Source organism: Mandrillus leucophaeus, unplaced genomic scaffold (assembly GCF_000951045.1).
Source record: "Mandrillus leucophaeus isolate KB7577 unplaced genomic scaffold, Mleu.le_1.0 Scaffold106, whole genome shotgun sequence".
Lineage (NCBI taxonomy): Eukaryota > Metazoa > Chordata > Mammalia > Primates > Cercopithecidae > Mandrillus > Mandrillus leucophaeus.
In genome coordinates, this window is record NW_012098765.1 from 2,045,038 (window position 1) to 2,059,694 (window position 14,657).

A 14,657-nucleotide genomic window follows, 5' to 3' on the forward strand; every position below is an offset into this window, starting at 1 on the left:
CTCTTGATCTTGGTAGTGGAAGCGTTTTCCAAAGACGATGGAGCAGATGATGTTGGCGGTAATGGAATGGAAGAGGAAGGTGGGGTCCACGAGGGCTCCTAGGAAGAAGCAGCAGGTCAAGGACACAGACTGAAGGACCTGGGGAACATCAGGCTGTCACCCATCTCTGTGTGATTGTCTGCCATCACTCAGTAATGATAACCATAAGAATAACCATAACAGCTAATTCTGTACCAGCACTTCACACATAATTCCACTGAATTCTCTCTACAACATTATGAAGCAGATGCAATTTGATTATTAGCTCCAATTTTTAGATGGGCAGACAGAGAGGTTGAGTAATTTGACTAAAGTTGCACAGTCACTCATTACTGAGGCCAGGATTTAGACCCAGGCAACGCAGCTATAGAGTCTATGCAGCCGGTTCTCACTCTACACCTCCTCTCAGGCCCCACCTCTGACTCTGGGAGCGAATACAGTTAAATCCCAGGGGTAGGGGTTGGGCAGAGTAGGTGTTCAATCAATTGCTTGTATAAATCAAAAAGCTCTGGGTGGGCACAGTGGCTCATACTTCTAATCCCAGCACTTTGGGAGCCTCAGACAAAAGGATCAGGAATTCAAGACCAGCCTGGGCAACATACGGAGACCCTGTCTCTACAAAAAAAAACAAAAATGTAGCCAGACATGGTGGCACATGCCTGTCATCCCAGTTGGAGGAATCCAGGGTGCTGAGTGGGAGGATCACTTGGGCCCAGGAGTTTGAGGCTGCAGTGAGCTGTGATGGTGACACTGCACTCCAACCTGGGTAACAGAGTGAGACCCTGTCTCTAATTTAAAAAAAAATAAAAAACCATCTTTCTACCCCTACCTATTACTCCCCAGTCATCTCTTCTTTTCACATATAGGGCTCGCCAGTCTTCTGGGAATTGTTCTGCACTTGTTAATTGATACCTGTATACACCAGGCTCAGCCCTGGCTCCAGCTGGAGGGTGATGTGTGAGCACCCAAAAACATCAGGTTGGCGCAGCCTCTCTCTGAGTTCCACTTGCCTTCTTCTCTCATTACTCTGCAGACCTTTTCCTGAGCCTTGTCTGTCTGTCTCTCTAATTTTCTCTCCCTCAGTTTCTTTGTCTTTGTTTCTTTCTGTCTCTCTGTGTGTATATTTGTCTCCCTCCTACTTTTTTTTTTTTGGAGACAGAGTCTCACTCTGTCATGTAGGCTGGAGTGCAGTAGTGTGATCTCAGCTCACTGCAACCTCTATTTCCCAGGCTCAAGCAATTCTTCTGTCTCAGCCTCCTGAGTAGCTGGGATTAGAGGCACATGCTACCAAGTCTGGCTAATTTTTGTATTTTTAGTCAAGATGGGGTTTCACCATGTTGGCCAGGCTGGTCTTGAACTCCTGACCTCAAGTGATCCACCCACCTCAGACTCCCAAAGTTCTGGGATTACAGGCATGAACAGCCACCATGCCCAACCTATATTTCTTTGTTTCGGTCCCTCCATCTGTCTCTTTCCTCCTCCCTGTGTCACTCTGTTTCTTCCTGTCCTCCTCTTCAGTCTTCTTGTCCCTGTTTTCCAAGAGCTCCTGTGTCTCTACCTCCCCACACACCCTCTGCATTTATGTCCCAGAGTCTCCTGAGACATTTTGATAAGAGAGATGGGAAACACCTACCATGAATGAGATGGAGGCGCTAGCCACAGACCCATCACCTGTGTTTCCCACAGACACCAAGTTATGGAGAACTCAGAAACAACCTAGTGCTTCCTTCATGACCCCTCCAGCTGCACCAGGGCGGAACAGCCCACCTGGCCTGTTTGCTCACTGCCAATTCATCAGCACTGCACCCAGCGCGAGGAAAACACAATTCATTATTTGTTAAATGTCTGTAGTTTTTTCTTTTCTCTCTTTGCTTTCTTTTACATAACTTCTGTCTTTGCCTTCGATAGACACAATTGATTTATGAAAATATATGTCTCTGAGGATTTGTTTGTTTGTTTGTTTGAGACAGGGTCTTGCTCTGTTGTCCAGGCTGGAGTGCAGTGGCACAATCACAGCTCACTGCAGCCTCAACCTTCTGGGTTCAAGTGATCCTGTAGTCCCACCGTAGCCTCCTAAATACCTGGGGCTACAGGCACACACCACCATGCCTGGCTCATTTCTTTCCTATATTGTGTACAGACAGGATCTTATCATGTTGCCCAGGCTGTTCTCTAACTCTTGGCCTCAAGCAATCTTCCCACCTGAGCTTCCCAAAGTACTAGGATTACAGGTGACAGTCATCGCATCCAGCCTCTTTGAGCAATTCGTGGACATTATACACCTGGCATCTCTCTCTTTCCCTGGCTCTCTGTGTTTCTCTCCTGCCCATCCCCGACCCTCTCTATTCCCCTGTCTCTCTCCCTCTCTGTCCCTATCCCTCTGTCAGATCGTGTCTCCTGTTTCATGTGTCTCTGTCTCTGCCCACATATACCTCTCCTTCTATTCCCGTGCACCTGCATCTCTCAGTGTTTCGTTGTCTTTCTTTCCTATTCATCTCCCAGGACTCACCCTTGGATTTCCGAAGCTCCTCTATCAGACACTGAGCCTCCTCCTGAATCCGCTCCTCCACACTCCGCTTTCCCATCCCAAAGTCCCTCATGGTGGTCAGAGAGAATCGCCGAAGCACCTTCCAGCGGTTTCCATTGGCGAAGACAACGCCTGGGGTGTACGGAAGGTGTGGGTTGGTTGCATAGGAAGTTGGAAGAAGGCTCTGAGTCCTTCTTCCCCCCATATCCTCCCTTCCCTGATGCATCCCCCACCCGTCCCCTCCCAGTGCCTCCGAGGTCCTCACCATATCCCTGGAATACTGGGTCAGTGATGGCGATTTTTCCCCGGCCAGAGAAGGCCTCAGCGTTGTCCACCAGGGCCTCCCGTATGGCCTCTACTCCACACAGCATGACCACGGGCCTCGGTCCCAGGTATACTGTGAAGACGTCCCCATATTTCTCTCGGAACTGCCAATTACATCCACACCCGGGGTGGCTGTTAGTCAGCATACACCTCAGTTGTAAAACTATCAAAATACTTACATAAGAGATTGGTAATTAGCCCCTCCCCAACATCCGCCTTCCCAGGCTGCCCTTTCCCCTGCCAGGACCCAGCGACTAAGGGTTAACGGTTAATGGTATCCAAGGGAGAGAATACAGTCATAGGTTCTTAGTTTCTGTTTCTTGTTGGGCCAATAAAGCCCCTTGCTCATCCTTCTTTTCTGTGTATCACTAGAGACAGAAACTGAAAACCATGGCTTCAGGCTGCTAAAAGACTAAAACAAAACAACAACAACAAAATAAGGCGGTTGGACAAGCTTAGGTTAATGGGTGGCCCAGCCAGGCTCTGCCCTGATTGGCTGGTGCCCTAAACAGTAGAGATGGTTGCTAAAATACGACGAATATCACCCCATCCCATACTTCTTAGGAACTGTGGTTTTGCTTTTTGCAGTTTCAGTTACCTACATCTAACTGCAGTCTGAAAATATTAAATGGAAAATTCCAGAAATAATTCATAAGTTTTAAGTTGTACATCATTCTGAGGAGGATGATGATGTCTCTCACCATCCACTTTGTCCCACCCAGGACATGAATCATGCTTTGTTCACCACGTCTGCACAGTGTATACCACCCTCCCTATATAATGTGATGGCATAGGAAAAAGTCAATATGTATAGAGTTCAGTATTATGTGGGGTTTCAGGCATCCACTGGGGGTCTCAGAAAATATCTCCAGTGGATAAGGTGGGATTAGTGTGCAGCCACTTGGGGAACTGCTGGGCAGTATTTTCCCGAAGCTGAACAAATGGATACCCAGGAACCCAGCCACTTCACTCCCAGGAAATGCCCGGCAAAAATGTGTACTTGTGTTCACGAAAAAATGAACAAAGTATTCACAGAAGCTTTCTTAATAAAATATTCATCAACATAGATATAGAGAAACAATGAGGGTTTCACACAATAGAATATTATACAGCAATGAAAACGAACAAACTACAGCTACACTCGATAACGTGGCTGAAACTCACAGGCATAATTTTGAGTGGAAGCAATTAGACACAAAAGAGTCCATGTATCATAATCTTATGTGTATGAAGTTCAAACACAGGGCTGGACTCAGTGACTCACATCTGTAATCCCAGCACTTTGGGAGGCCGAGGCAGGCTGATCAAAATGTCAGGAGTTCAAGTCCAGCCTGACCAACATGGTGAAACCCCGTCTCTACTAAAAATACAAAAATTAGCCAGGCATGGTGGCCCTTGCCTGTAGTAGTCCCAGCTACTTGGGAGGCTGAGACAAGAAAATTGTTTGAGCCCAGGGAGGTGGAGGTTGCAGTGAGCTGAGATTGTGCCACTACATTCCAGCCTGGGTGACAGAGCAAGACTCTATCTCACAAACAAACAAACAAACAAAAGAAGTTGAAACACAGATAAAATCAATCCATGATCAAGGCGGTAGGCGGATAGTGACTAGAAAAGAACAGGGTGCAGGGTTTCGGGGGACTCTTGCTACTTGGTCAGCATGTCAATTACATGAGTGTGTTTAGTTTGTGAAAATTCATTGAGCTGTACACTTTTTATGGTGATGTTCAACTTTAATAAAAACTTGACATAAAAATTATGAAAATGGTTAAGTTTACTTACAAATGACTTGCACTGATCTCAGCAAAGCCCCTTCACTGCTCTCCAGGCTTACGTGCTTATACCCCTTAACAATTGTTTCAGTGCCCCACAAGCCAGGGTAACCCCACTAAAATGTAAAATAATTAATATCCCTGTGCTCACCAAGGCCTCCAATACTCCCACTTTGCCGAGAATAAGATCTGAAGTCTCCACGGATGGTTCACATGGTCCTACATGACGTGGCCCCGTTACCTCTCTGACTTCTCCTCCCACTCATTCCTCCATGTTGTTCCCTGAGATTTTTCCTGCTTCAGAATTCTTGCAACCACCCCTGCCTCCTTCTGGTGCCTTCCACCTGAATCTTTCCTGGTCCCTGCTCAGAAACAAAGCAGAAGGAGTCTTTCCTTAACCACTCAACCTAACGTAGTTCTCATCACCTTCTGAAATAACCCCCTGCTTAGTTTAATCATAGCTCTTGTCCACCTAACATTTCCTTATCTGTTTATTTTTTGCTTATCTGTCTCCGCCAACAGAATGTCCATGAGCACAGTGACCTCGTATGTCTTGCCCAAGATGCCACATCATCAATTCCTAGAATATTTCCTGGTACATAGAAAGTGCCCGGTGAATTGTTATTGGATTCATGAATAAATGAATGAATGGATCAAGGTAGTTGCCATTTAATGAGCACTTATTATATACTAGCTGTATGCAATATCCCATTTAATCCTCACAACCACCTTAGGGGCACACCTTCTCATTGTCATGATCTCAACTGACAGAAGAGAAAACTGTGACTCAATGCATAAGAGTTGAATCTGAGACACGAGCCCGCATCCTTCTGACTCCAGAAGGAATCTGGAAGCTTATTGGGAAATGGAAAAGCAACAGCGCCAGCTTCCTCATCCTTGACACACACTTGCTCATGCCCTCCCTCTTTACCCCGCCCCCAAGAGATGCAATCATAATAGACGGTCATGAATACCTAGAGAATCCTTGGAAGGTTTATGAAAGAGTTTTAGGGAGTCTGTGAAGCCTCATAACTTTATGCAAACATGTATGTGCCTATTTGGAAAAGAGGGGGCCATAGCTTTAATCAAACTCTCAGAGGATTTCATCATCCACAAATTGTTAAGCAGCTTTAGTCTAGGAGGGCTTTGGAGACAGGCCTCCTGCTGGATCTCAGTTTCCCCTTTTTCCATCTGTGTGACACTGGACCAGTGCTTTCCCCAGGCTAAGCCACACCATCCCTACTTTTTTTTTTGAGATAGAGTTTCACTCTTGTTTCCCAGGGTGAAGTGCAATGGTACAATCTCGGCTCAGGGCAACCTCCGCCTCCTGGGATCAGGCAATTCCACTGCCTCAGCCTCCTGAGTAGCTGGGATTACGGACATGTGCCACAACGCCCAGCTAGTTTTCTGTTTTTTTAGTACAGATGGGGTTTCTCCATGTTGATCAGGCTGGTCTCGAACTCCTGACCTCAGGTGATCCGCCCACCTCAGCCTCCCAAAGTACTGAGACTACAGGCATGAGCTACTGTGCCTGGCCACAATCCCTACTTCTAAGATGAGGGCAGCACCTCACCTTGTCCACAGGTAGTTGTAAATGACACCTGGAAAATCCCCATGACAACACAGATAATTCCCAGTCACATTACTGTAGTGAGAAAATTAAGCCCATTGATTCACATAATAGTGTGATAGTCTTGTGACACGTGGAAACAATGAAAAGAAAACAATAGGCACTTGGGACCTTCACCTATGTGATGCAGCTCTATTTGGTGGGGAGGGATCCCCAGATCTGCGACCCCCTACTGGGGGCCAAGCAGCACTTTGCAGACCCCGGCCAACTGCCAGTTCCACTGAGTTAGGCTTGGAGCTTTCACTCACTGACTCCTTCATTTGTTCCCGGACACGTATTTACTAAACGCCTACTGTGTACCAGGCACTATGTTCAGCACTGTGCTGAGACCTCACAGGCCTTCCTTGTCTGGAAGTGTGAGGGAGAGCTCAGCCACAGGTTCACAGGTAAATGCAGCACTGTCAAGGACATAGGCTCAGTAAGGAGGCGCAGCTGGTGTATGAGAGCATATGGTGGGAACCTGGGGCTCAGGAAATCTTCTCAAGGGAGCTGCTGCCTGCCTGGATAGCTAAGGAACCCCAATAATGAGGAACAGACACTGTTCTTGCATTGATATTAACCAAAATGACCCACCCACATCCTCAAGAAACAACAACAACAACAAAACAAACTATTTGTCCCAAGTCCTCCCTGTGAGAAAATGGAAATCTTTGCTGCAAGAAAGAAGGGGAGAGGGTCAAACCTGTCTATTCAAAACTTCTCCCAATGCTTTGGGAGGTTGAGGCAGAAGGATTGCTTCAGGCCAGGAGTTCGAGACCAGCCTAGGCAACATAGTGAGACCTTCCCCCAAACCTGTCTCTACAAAAGTAAAAATAAATAGTGGGGCATAGTGGGTCATACCTATAGTCCCAGGTACTCTGGAGGCTAAGGCAGGAGAATCTCCTGAGCCCAGGAGGTCAAGGATTCAGTGAGCTATGACTGTGCCATTGCACTCCAGCCTGGGTAACAGGCTGAGACCCTGTCTCTAAAACAGTTAAAATGAAAAACTTCTTCAATATCATTCCTGACAAGCCTCCACTTTCTATGAGCTTACAAGGTAGCCACAAAGATGCTTTCAAAAACTCATTTTAGGCAAACACGAATTTCATTGACAGTTTTGCTTGTTTCGGAATTTGTAAAGGATTGGTATATTCAATGACCATACCAGCTCTCATAAAGAAAGGGGGCAGTGAGATACCAAGAGCTAGAAGGAGCAGCAATTTCTGTTAATAGAGGCATGATTGGTGCCCAGGTAGCCTCTGCAGAGCTTGGAAAAAACCCTTAAAGATAAGGTTCAGTGCATTGTGTAGGATGTCTTTGGCCAGAATTTAAACCTATACACACTTTCTTAAATGTTATCACTCCTCACACTGCAGATGATATATTTTTAAGAGACAGGGTCTTGCTCTGTTGCCCAGGCTGGAGTGCAGTGATGTGATCATAGCTCACTGCAGCCTCATACTGCACGGCTCAAGTGATCCTCCTGACTCAGTCTTCCAAGTAGCTGGGACTACAGGCACGTGCAACCATGTCTGGCTAAATTTTTAAAAATTTTTTGTAGAGATATGGTCTTGTTTGGTTGCCCAGGCTTGTTTTGAACTTCTAGCTTCAAGTGATCTTCTCACTTCAGCCTCCCAAAGTGTTGGGAATACAGGTATAAGCCACCACGTCTTTGAGTGTTGACCAGTTGGGTGGTGAGCCACCCAAACAACATCTTACCTAATTACAAGACTCCTTGGCTCCGTCTATGGCATTTCCCTGAAAAATCTAAATGTTCCATAATTTGAGAGTCTATGACCCAATTACCTTGTATCTTCCAGGTAAAGTGCCAGTGTCTGACTAATAACCAAAGACCACGTGTTTCAACTAAATGTCTAAGATAAATATATATGTATGACAATTATCACATTCATCATTTGTATGTCCATGTATTCTGTCTAAGCAAATACTTTTAAAATTCATAGTAGTATTGGCATATATACTCTGTACTCGATATCAGTAAAAAAGACCATTGGCGAGAAAAAAAAAAAACTCTATTAATAGCAAAAGGATAACAAGCCTAAGATTCAGGAGTATGGTCAACATGGGAGGGGGTAAGGGGAAGAGAAGCTGGAAGGTATCGTCAGTGTTCTAATTCTCTCATTGGAAAGTGGGTTGATTGATTACTAATAATAAGTACATATTTAAACATAAAATCATGCATGGTAAGCAGCGATAAGCCAGGAAAACACTGAGCAAGTGTCAGTTACCATTATAGGACATTATGTATATTGTTGATAAGCACTTCCTGCCCAGACTCCTTTCCCGTTCTTCCTCTCTCCTCCACTGGCCTGGCACTGACATGGGCTTCTCTGCTGTCTCTCATTGGCACAGCAAAATCTATTTGATTCGTGTCACCACCTGTTTTACCTCATTCTTTCAGTGGCAGGCAGGTACCCAAGGATGTAACAGAGGATGGCAGAGAAGAGTGAAATTCTACACCTGTGGCTCATACCCAGACCCCTCTTCATGCCCACTCACCCTTCCAAGGACAGTGCCCCCACTTTGTTCCAATTCAGAGACAGAGTCTCAATTCGTTACCCAGGCTGGAGTGCAATGGCACCATCAAATTACCTGTGATAACCTATTTAATAAACCAGTATTATGTACCTGAATTAGAGAAGCATAAATTGCTACTTACGGTATTAAAATTTGTACTTAAGAGGCTGCAACTCCAGTGTGAAGCATGCACTCATGGAGACCCTGGATGGACGCCTGGTCCTTCCTGAGTTCTTAAAATTTCCATTACTAAAAGCTCTGCATTCCATGACTCATCATAGAGGAGATAAAATGATCCAAATTATGAAAAAGTATTGATGAGGCGACTCTTCTAAGATTGCTAAGTGGTTTATAACTAATATTTGGTTTATCAAATCCATAATTCTAGTACGACAACAAAAACCTCAAGCAATTTATTTCCAGCACTTGGTAGATCATTTGAACACTTGAAGATGGAGTTAATTCCACTGCCACCTTCATTGCATGTTTTCTGGTTGTATTAAAGGTTTCCTACGCACAAAGATCAATGCCATAACAATAGCTAAAATGTTATTAGAAAATGTATTTCCTTACTGGGCATTCCTGGAGAACTCTCCAGTGATAGAGGTACTTGCTTCACTAGACAAGTGGTAAAACAGTTAAATAAGGTATTGAATAAGGAATTAATGAAATCAGTTATAACCTAATAGTAGTAGTAACAGAAATTTTAAAATCCTCTTAAAGTTGCTGCAAAGTGTGACTGCACCTTACACTCAAGTTAAAAGAGACTATTGACAACCTGTCTTCTCTCTGTGGACAGTGGACCTTATCTATACTCCCCAACTCCATATTCCTCAAAGGTTATTACAGGCCCAGTGAGTTCCTGCATGGCTGCAGGGTCACAAGACCGATACGTTTAGGTTGAAAGACATGTCTTTCTCAAGATATAAGAAATGTTCATTAACTGTTTTATTTCTCACTTCTGTAACTTGCTTCCTGCCTCATGTAGTTCCCGCCTTAAGATGTTTACAAGGAGGAAAAGCCCTTTGTTCAGGGCTCAGACTTCCTGGACGTATGTCCAGCTGAGCCAGTAATCACCTTAGTTTAATAAACTCTGCTGAACCCTTTTCGGTTTCTCCAGTCTTTGATTGTTCTGCAACAGTAAAACAAAAGGCATTAGGCAAAGCATGCTGAATTGATTGGAGTCCCTTGGTCAAAGGTATTATTGATTGAGGACAATCAGATCCACTCCTACTGGAAAGACATAGATTGATCTCTTGTAAAATAGTAATAGGAAGGCCTATGCCCCTAATAATAGAATCTCATGTATCTTCCGCTCATAAACTCTGATATGACTCAATAATGCAAGGCTTTAATGCATTATGCCAAAGCACGTTTTTGCCAGGTAAAAGGAGTCGTTGATGACCCATCAGTTGATGACAACCAGACCTTTCATGATCTAGAATTTACCGGTTGGGCTCTTTGGAAATGTCACCAGAGAAACTGTCCTTGAACTCCATTGAAAGGGACCATACCAAGTTCTTCTAAGACTGTCCTTGTACTCCATGGCAAAGGATAGTGCCAAGTTCTTCTCTATAGCAAAACTTCAGGGTCTCAGATCTTGGATCCACATCTCTCCATTGAAAAGGACCCTTCTAGACTCCTAGAACTGCATGTCTGTCGGAGACCTTAAGGCAAAGCTGTCGGGGGAAGTTTCTCCCCAGATGCAGTTGGCATCCTATATGTGGACAGTTTTTCCGAGATTGTGGATCAAGATTTCTCTTCTATCGTGAAAGCATTATCTTTTATCTTTTCTTCCCTGTTCTCTTGCTGTCCTGACCCTTTTCCTTTCCTTACAAGAAAATCCATAGGACTATAATCTGTGAATGGCTTTAGCAAAGGCTTATACTCTAGCAAAAAACAAAAACAAAAACAAAACAAAAACGAAAACAAAAAGAAAAAACAAGCAATTGTTGAGTTTGTGAGTCAATGCCCCAAAATCAGGAAATAATTTCACAGGTGCCAATGCCTCTTTGTGTTCCCAATGGGAATCACCCTGAAACCCCAACGGAGGAGTGGAAAGCCATATCTTGATATTCCAGACATCATTGCCACTTGCTTTTTTGCACTCACTGGAAATATTTGGTGTTGATTATGTTCTTAGTTAGGTAATATAATATAATAACAGTATTTAATAACATTATTAACTAACTAAGAACATAATCACTACCAAATATAGAAAATGTATCTGAATGATGGCTGAAAAAGGCATATTGTGCTTCCAGGCATCCCGTATGCAGGACCTGGGGATAACCTATGTGGGTATGGGTAATTGCGTGTGTAATGTTACTGGATTAAATATGATAAAGTGGCCAGGCGTGGTGGCTCATGCTTGTAATCCCAGCACTTTGGGAGATTGAGATGGGAGGATCGCTTGAAGCTAAGAGTTCAAGAACTGTCTGGTCAACATAGCAAGACCCCAACTCTATAATAAATAAATAAATAAGTAAATACAGTAAAGTCTCTTTCCAACTAAATGTGGCTATGCACCCTTGCAGCATGCTAGAAAAAGACCACAAAAAAACTAAGTTTCCCATCTTGTTCAGGAGCTATACAGACTTATGGGTAAACAAACTTAACTGACCTCTGCTCTGATGCCAGTAGGTGACCCTCTTTTCAAACCCAAGTGCCTACCTTGAGTCTGCGGAGGTTTGCTTACTCTGTTCTTTCTCCTCACTGGTCCAGAACTTGCTATGTGTCCTAGCTCACTGCTGCTTTCCAAATTGTTTCCCTGAGAGTTCCCTGATACTTCCCACAGTTAAAAGCCAAAACAGTCAATAACTGAAATTACTGCTGAGAAAAGGTTCCAATGGGGTTCCTGGGGGCTCACTCTTGGTAGTATTGGGGGTGACAGTTGTATGGAATCTGAGGCTAATCTATACATTAGATTTTGTAGCCAGTTGAACCACCAGGGAGTTCAGATGGGTAGAAGCCACTCTCAAAAAAGGGGATGAGAACATTTGTGTTCAACAAAAATGCTTAATGGAACATCACGCAATTTTAGATCTCCTCCTTGCCCATCTTGGAGGCTTGTGTACGGTGCTGAACAAAACCGAATATTGCTCTTACCTTTCCCGTGAATTCACTAGTACATATAACTTAATTTAAAATGTGGCTGACACTGCTGTTTCTCTAGACACTGTCACCAAATACACTAAGGACATTTCTCAGGGGGAAGAGAAGATACGTGTTTACAGGTGCAGCTAACAGGTGATTTGCAAGCATCCTGAATAGTGATGGCAAGTGATATGGTTTGGGTGTCCTCACCCAAATCTCATCTTGAATTGTAATCCCCAGGTGTGGAGGGAAGGACCTAGTAGGAGGTAACTGGATCCTGGGGGCGGTTTCTCCTATGCTGTCCTTGTGATAGTGAGTGAGTTCTCACAAGATCTGATGGTTTTATAAGAGGCTCTTCCCCCCTTCTCTCTCTACTGCCACTTTGTGAAGAAGGTACTTGTGAGTCAGTTACATCCCTTTTCTTTGTAAATTACCCAGTCTCATGTATCTCTTTATAACAGTGTGAGAACGGACTAACACAGCAAGCCTGACTATCCCAAGGTTTCCTACTCTTAATGTTTCTTCTAGTAGGTCTCCAGGATACTATGATATGTGTTACCAGGCCAACTACAAATGAATGCCTCTTTAAATCAAGTTATTTTATAGCAAGCTCTGGTCCTTAATCACCATCATGCCCTGAACAAAGTCTGTGACCAATCAGACTCTAATACTATTGAACTATGTTTATTGCCTGAGCTTTGAATTATTCGATGTTGATCAGTTTGGTTCATGGAGACTCCTGGTAAGGTACAGACTTCATTTTCTTTGTATTACCCTCCTGAGAGCCATCATAACAGTCTCCCTGATGTGTTGTATTTTCTCAAGAGTCTTGGCCGGTGCAATCCAACCACTCCCCTGTAATCCAACCACTTTGGGAGGCCAAGGCAGGTGGATTGCTTGAGCCCAGGAGTTTGAGACCAGTCTGGACAACATGGAAAAACCCTGTCTCTACAAAAAATACAGAAAGTAGCTGGGCGTGATGGCATGCACCTGCAGTTTCAGCTACTTGGGGGCTGAGGCAGGAGGATTGCCTGAGCCTTGAGAGTTCAAGGCTACAGTGAGCTGTGATCGTGACACAGCACTCCAGCCTGGGTGACAGAGTGAGACCCTGTCTCAAAAAAAAAAAAGGAGTCTTAAATGCTCATATGCAGCCATTCTTTGTACATCCAATGGTCTCATTACAGTATGAATAACAAAACCATGAAGAAAACATAAAGAATCACTCAACTACTTTGGTCTTGTCCATTGTGAATTCCATACTAAGAGCAAACAAGTCCATTATGATGGTGAGAGAAGTAATGTTGATGCCCAAGGTTTTGGTCAGTCTCAAAATTTTGAGGCTGACCAAAAGGGGAGAATTGTTTAATTAAATTAAATTTGACCTCAAGCTCTCTCTGTATACAGTGAACTGCAACCTAATTTGGGACTATATTCTCTCTCTTTTTTTTTTTTTTTTTTTCCCTCTGTCACCCAGGCTGGAATGTAGTGGAAACATCTCGTCTCAGTGCAACCTCCACTTGCTGGATTCAAGTGATTCCTCTGCCTCAGCATCCTGGGTAGCTGGAATTACAGGCACGCACCACCATGCCCAGCTAATTTTTGTAGAGACAGGGTTTCTCCATGTTGGCCAGGCTGGTTTTGAACTCCTGACCTCAGGCCCGCCTCGGCCTCCCAAAATGCTGGGGTTACAGGCATGAGCCACTGTGCCCAGCCCAAAGGAATATATTCTTGTGACAAGTAGCTAAGTGTTGGCTAATCAGAGCAGCTGGGCTTTCAGTCCACCACAGGTGCAAACTGCTCAGATTGTGACCAAGTAAAGCAAGCTGTGATCTGTGGCCAATCAGGCTGTTTCTACATGTCACCTCCTTTTCCTGCCTGTAAATACTGTTTGCCCATTCTGCCGTGTGGTGTCTCTCCTTGTTTAAAGAGTTGTCCAATTCATGAGTCACCTCTTTGCTCAAATAAACTCTGCGAAATTTAATTTGACTGATGTTTCTCTCCTAATAACAGCACCCATCATGCTTCACTATGCTCCGTACTCACCATCCCTCCCCGTGCCACCCCTGACTCAGGAAGTCTGCCTCAGTCTGTTTGGTGAAGGATCCCCGAGTACAGAGGCAAGAAGCAGCCCACCCTCAGACCCCATTCATCTGTGCCTTACCCTCAGAAAGGATCTGAGCAGGCCTCTTCTGTCCATCTGCAGAAGGTTCCCCAAAAGGGGCAGAGGGCGGGGACCTGGTGGGAGGCGGCCATGGGCGTTAGGGTGGCGCTGAACCAGGAGTAGCAGGAGGCCTGTAAGGAGTGCAAGGAAGAGGAGGATGCTGAGCTCCATGGTTCCGGTGTGACTGCCCTGCACCCCACTGCAGCCTCCAACTGGGCCTTTTATCCTGAACCTGCCTCTCCACCCAGCTATGAAATTTCATCCATTCCCCGCCTCCCTTTTCATCATTGTCCAGGAGCATTAACTTAGAAAAAGGTATTAGGGAACCCACACGACATGTTGGGCAACCCAGAGACCTGATCCCTATCCCTCACCCACTCTCTAGATGTTGGCAGAGATACAGTGGTAGAGTTATCAAAGTCCACCTGAGCATGTGAATGTGTGGGTGTATGGGTATGTGTATGTGTATTTTTGTAAACATGGGTGAGCATGCACTTTTTTACTTAGCTTTGCCTGTTTGTTTATGCTTGTGTACATTCATCCATGCCTGCTTGCATCCCTGTATGTGCTTACATGGTTTTTGTATGTAAACGG

The 14,657-nt window shown here is 44.7% G+C and overlaps 1 protein-coding gene across 2 annotated transcripts in view; it reads right to left on the reverse strand.

The window, feature by feature from the left end:
• LOC105542145 (cytochrome P450 2B6) overlaps nucleotides 1-14,254 on the reverse strand; it is a 27,623-nt gene extending 13,369 nt beyond the window's left edge. For both annotated transcript variants that reach the window (XR_001006426.1, XM_011983548.1), the window contains exons 1-3: nucleotides 14,064-14,254; nucleotides 2,832-2,994; nucleotides 2,549-2,698 (exon numbers count right to left, since the gene is read on the reverse strand). Coding sequence is in view for 1 of the 2 variants with exons in the window: in XM_011983548.1 (XP_011838938.1) it covers nucleotides 2,549-2,698; nucleotides 2,832-2,994; nucleotides 14,064-14,234 (484 nt within the window). In the remaining variant the exon portion in view is untranslated. The remainder of the gene's footprint in view (nucleotides 1-2,548; nucleotides 2,699-2,831; nucleotides 2,995-14,063) is intronic.
• Nucleotides 14,255-14,657: the final 403 nt, after the last annotated feature.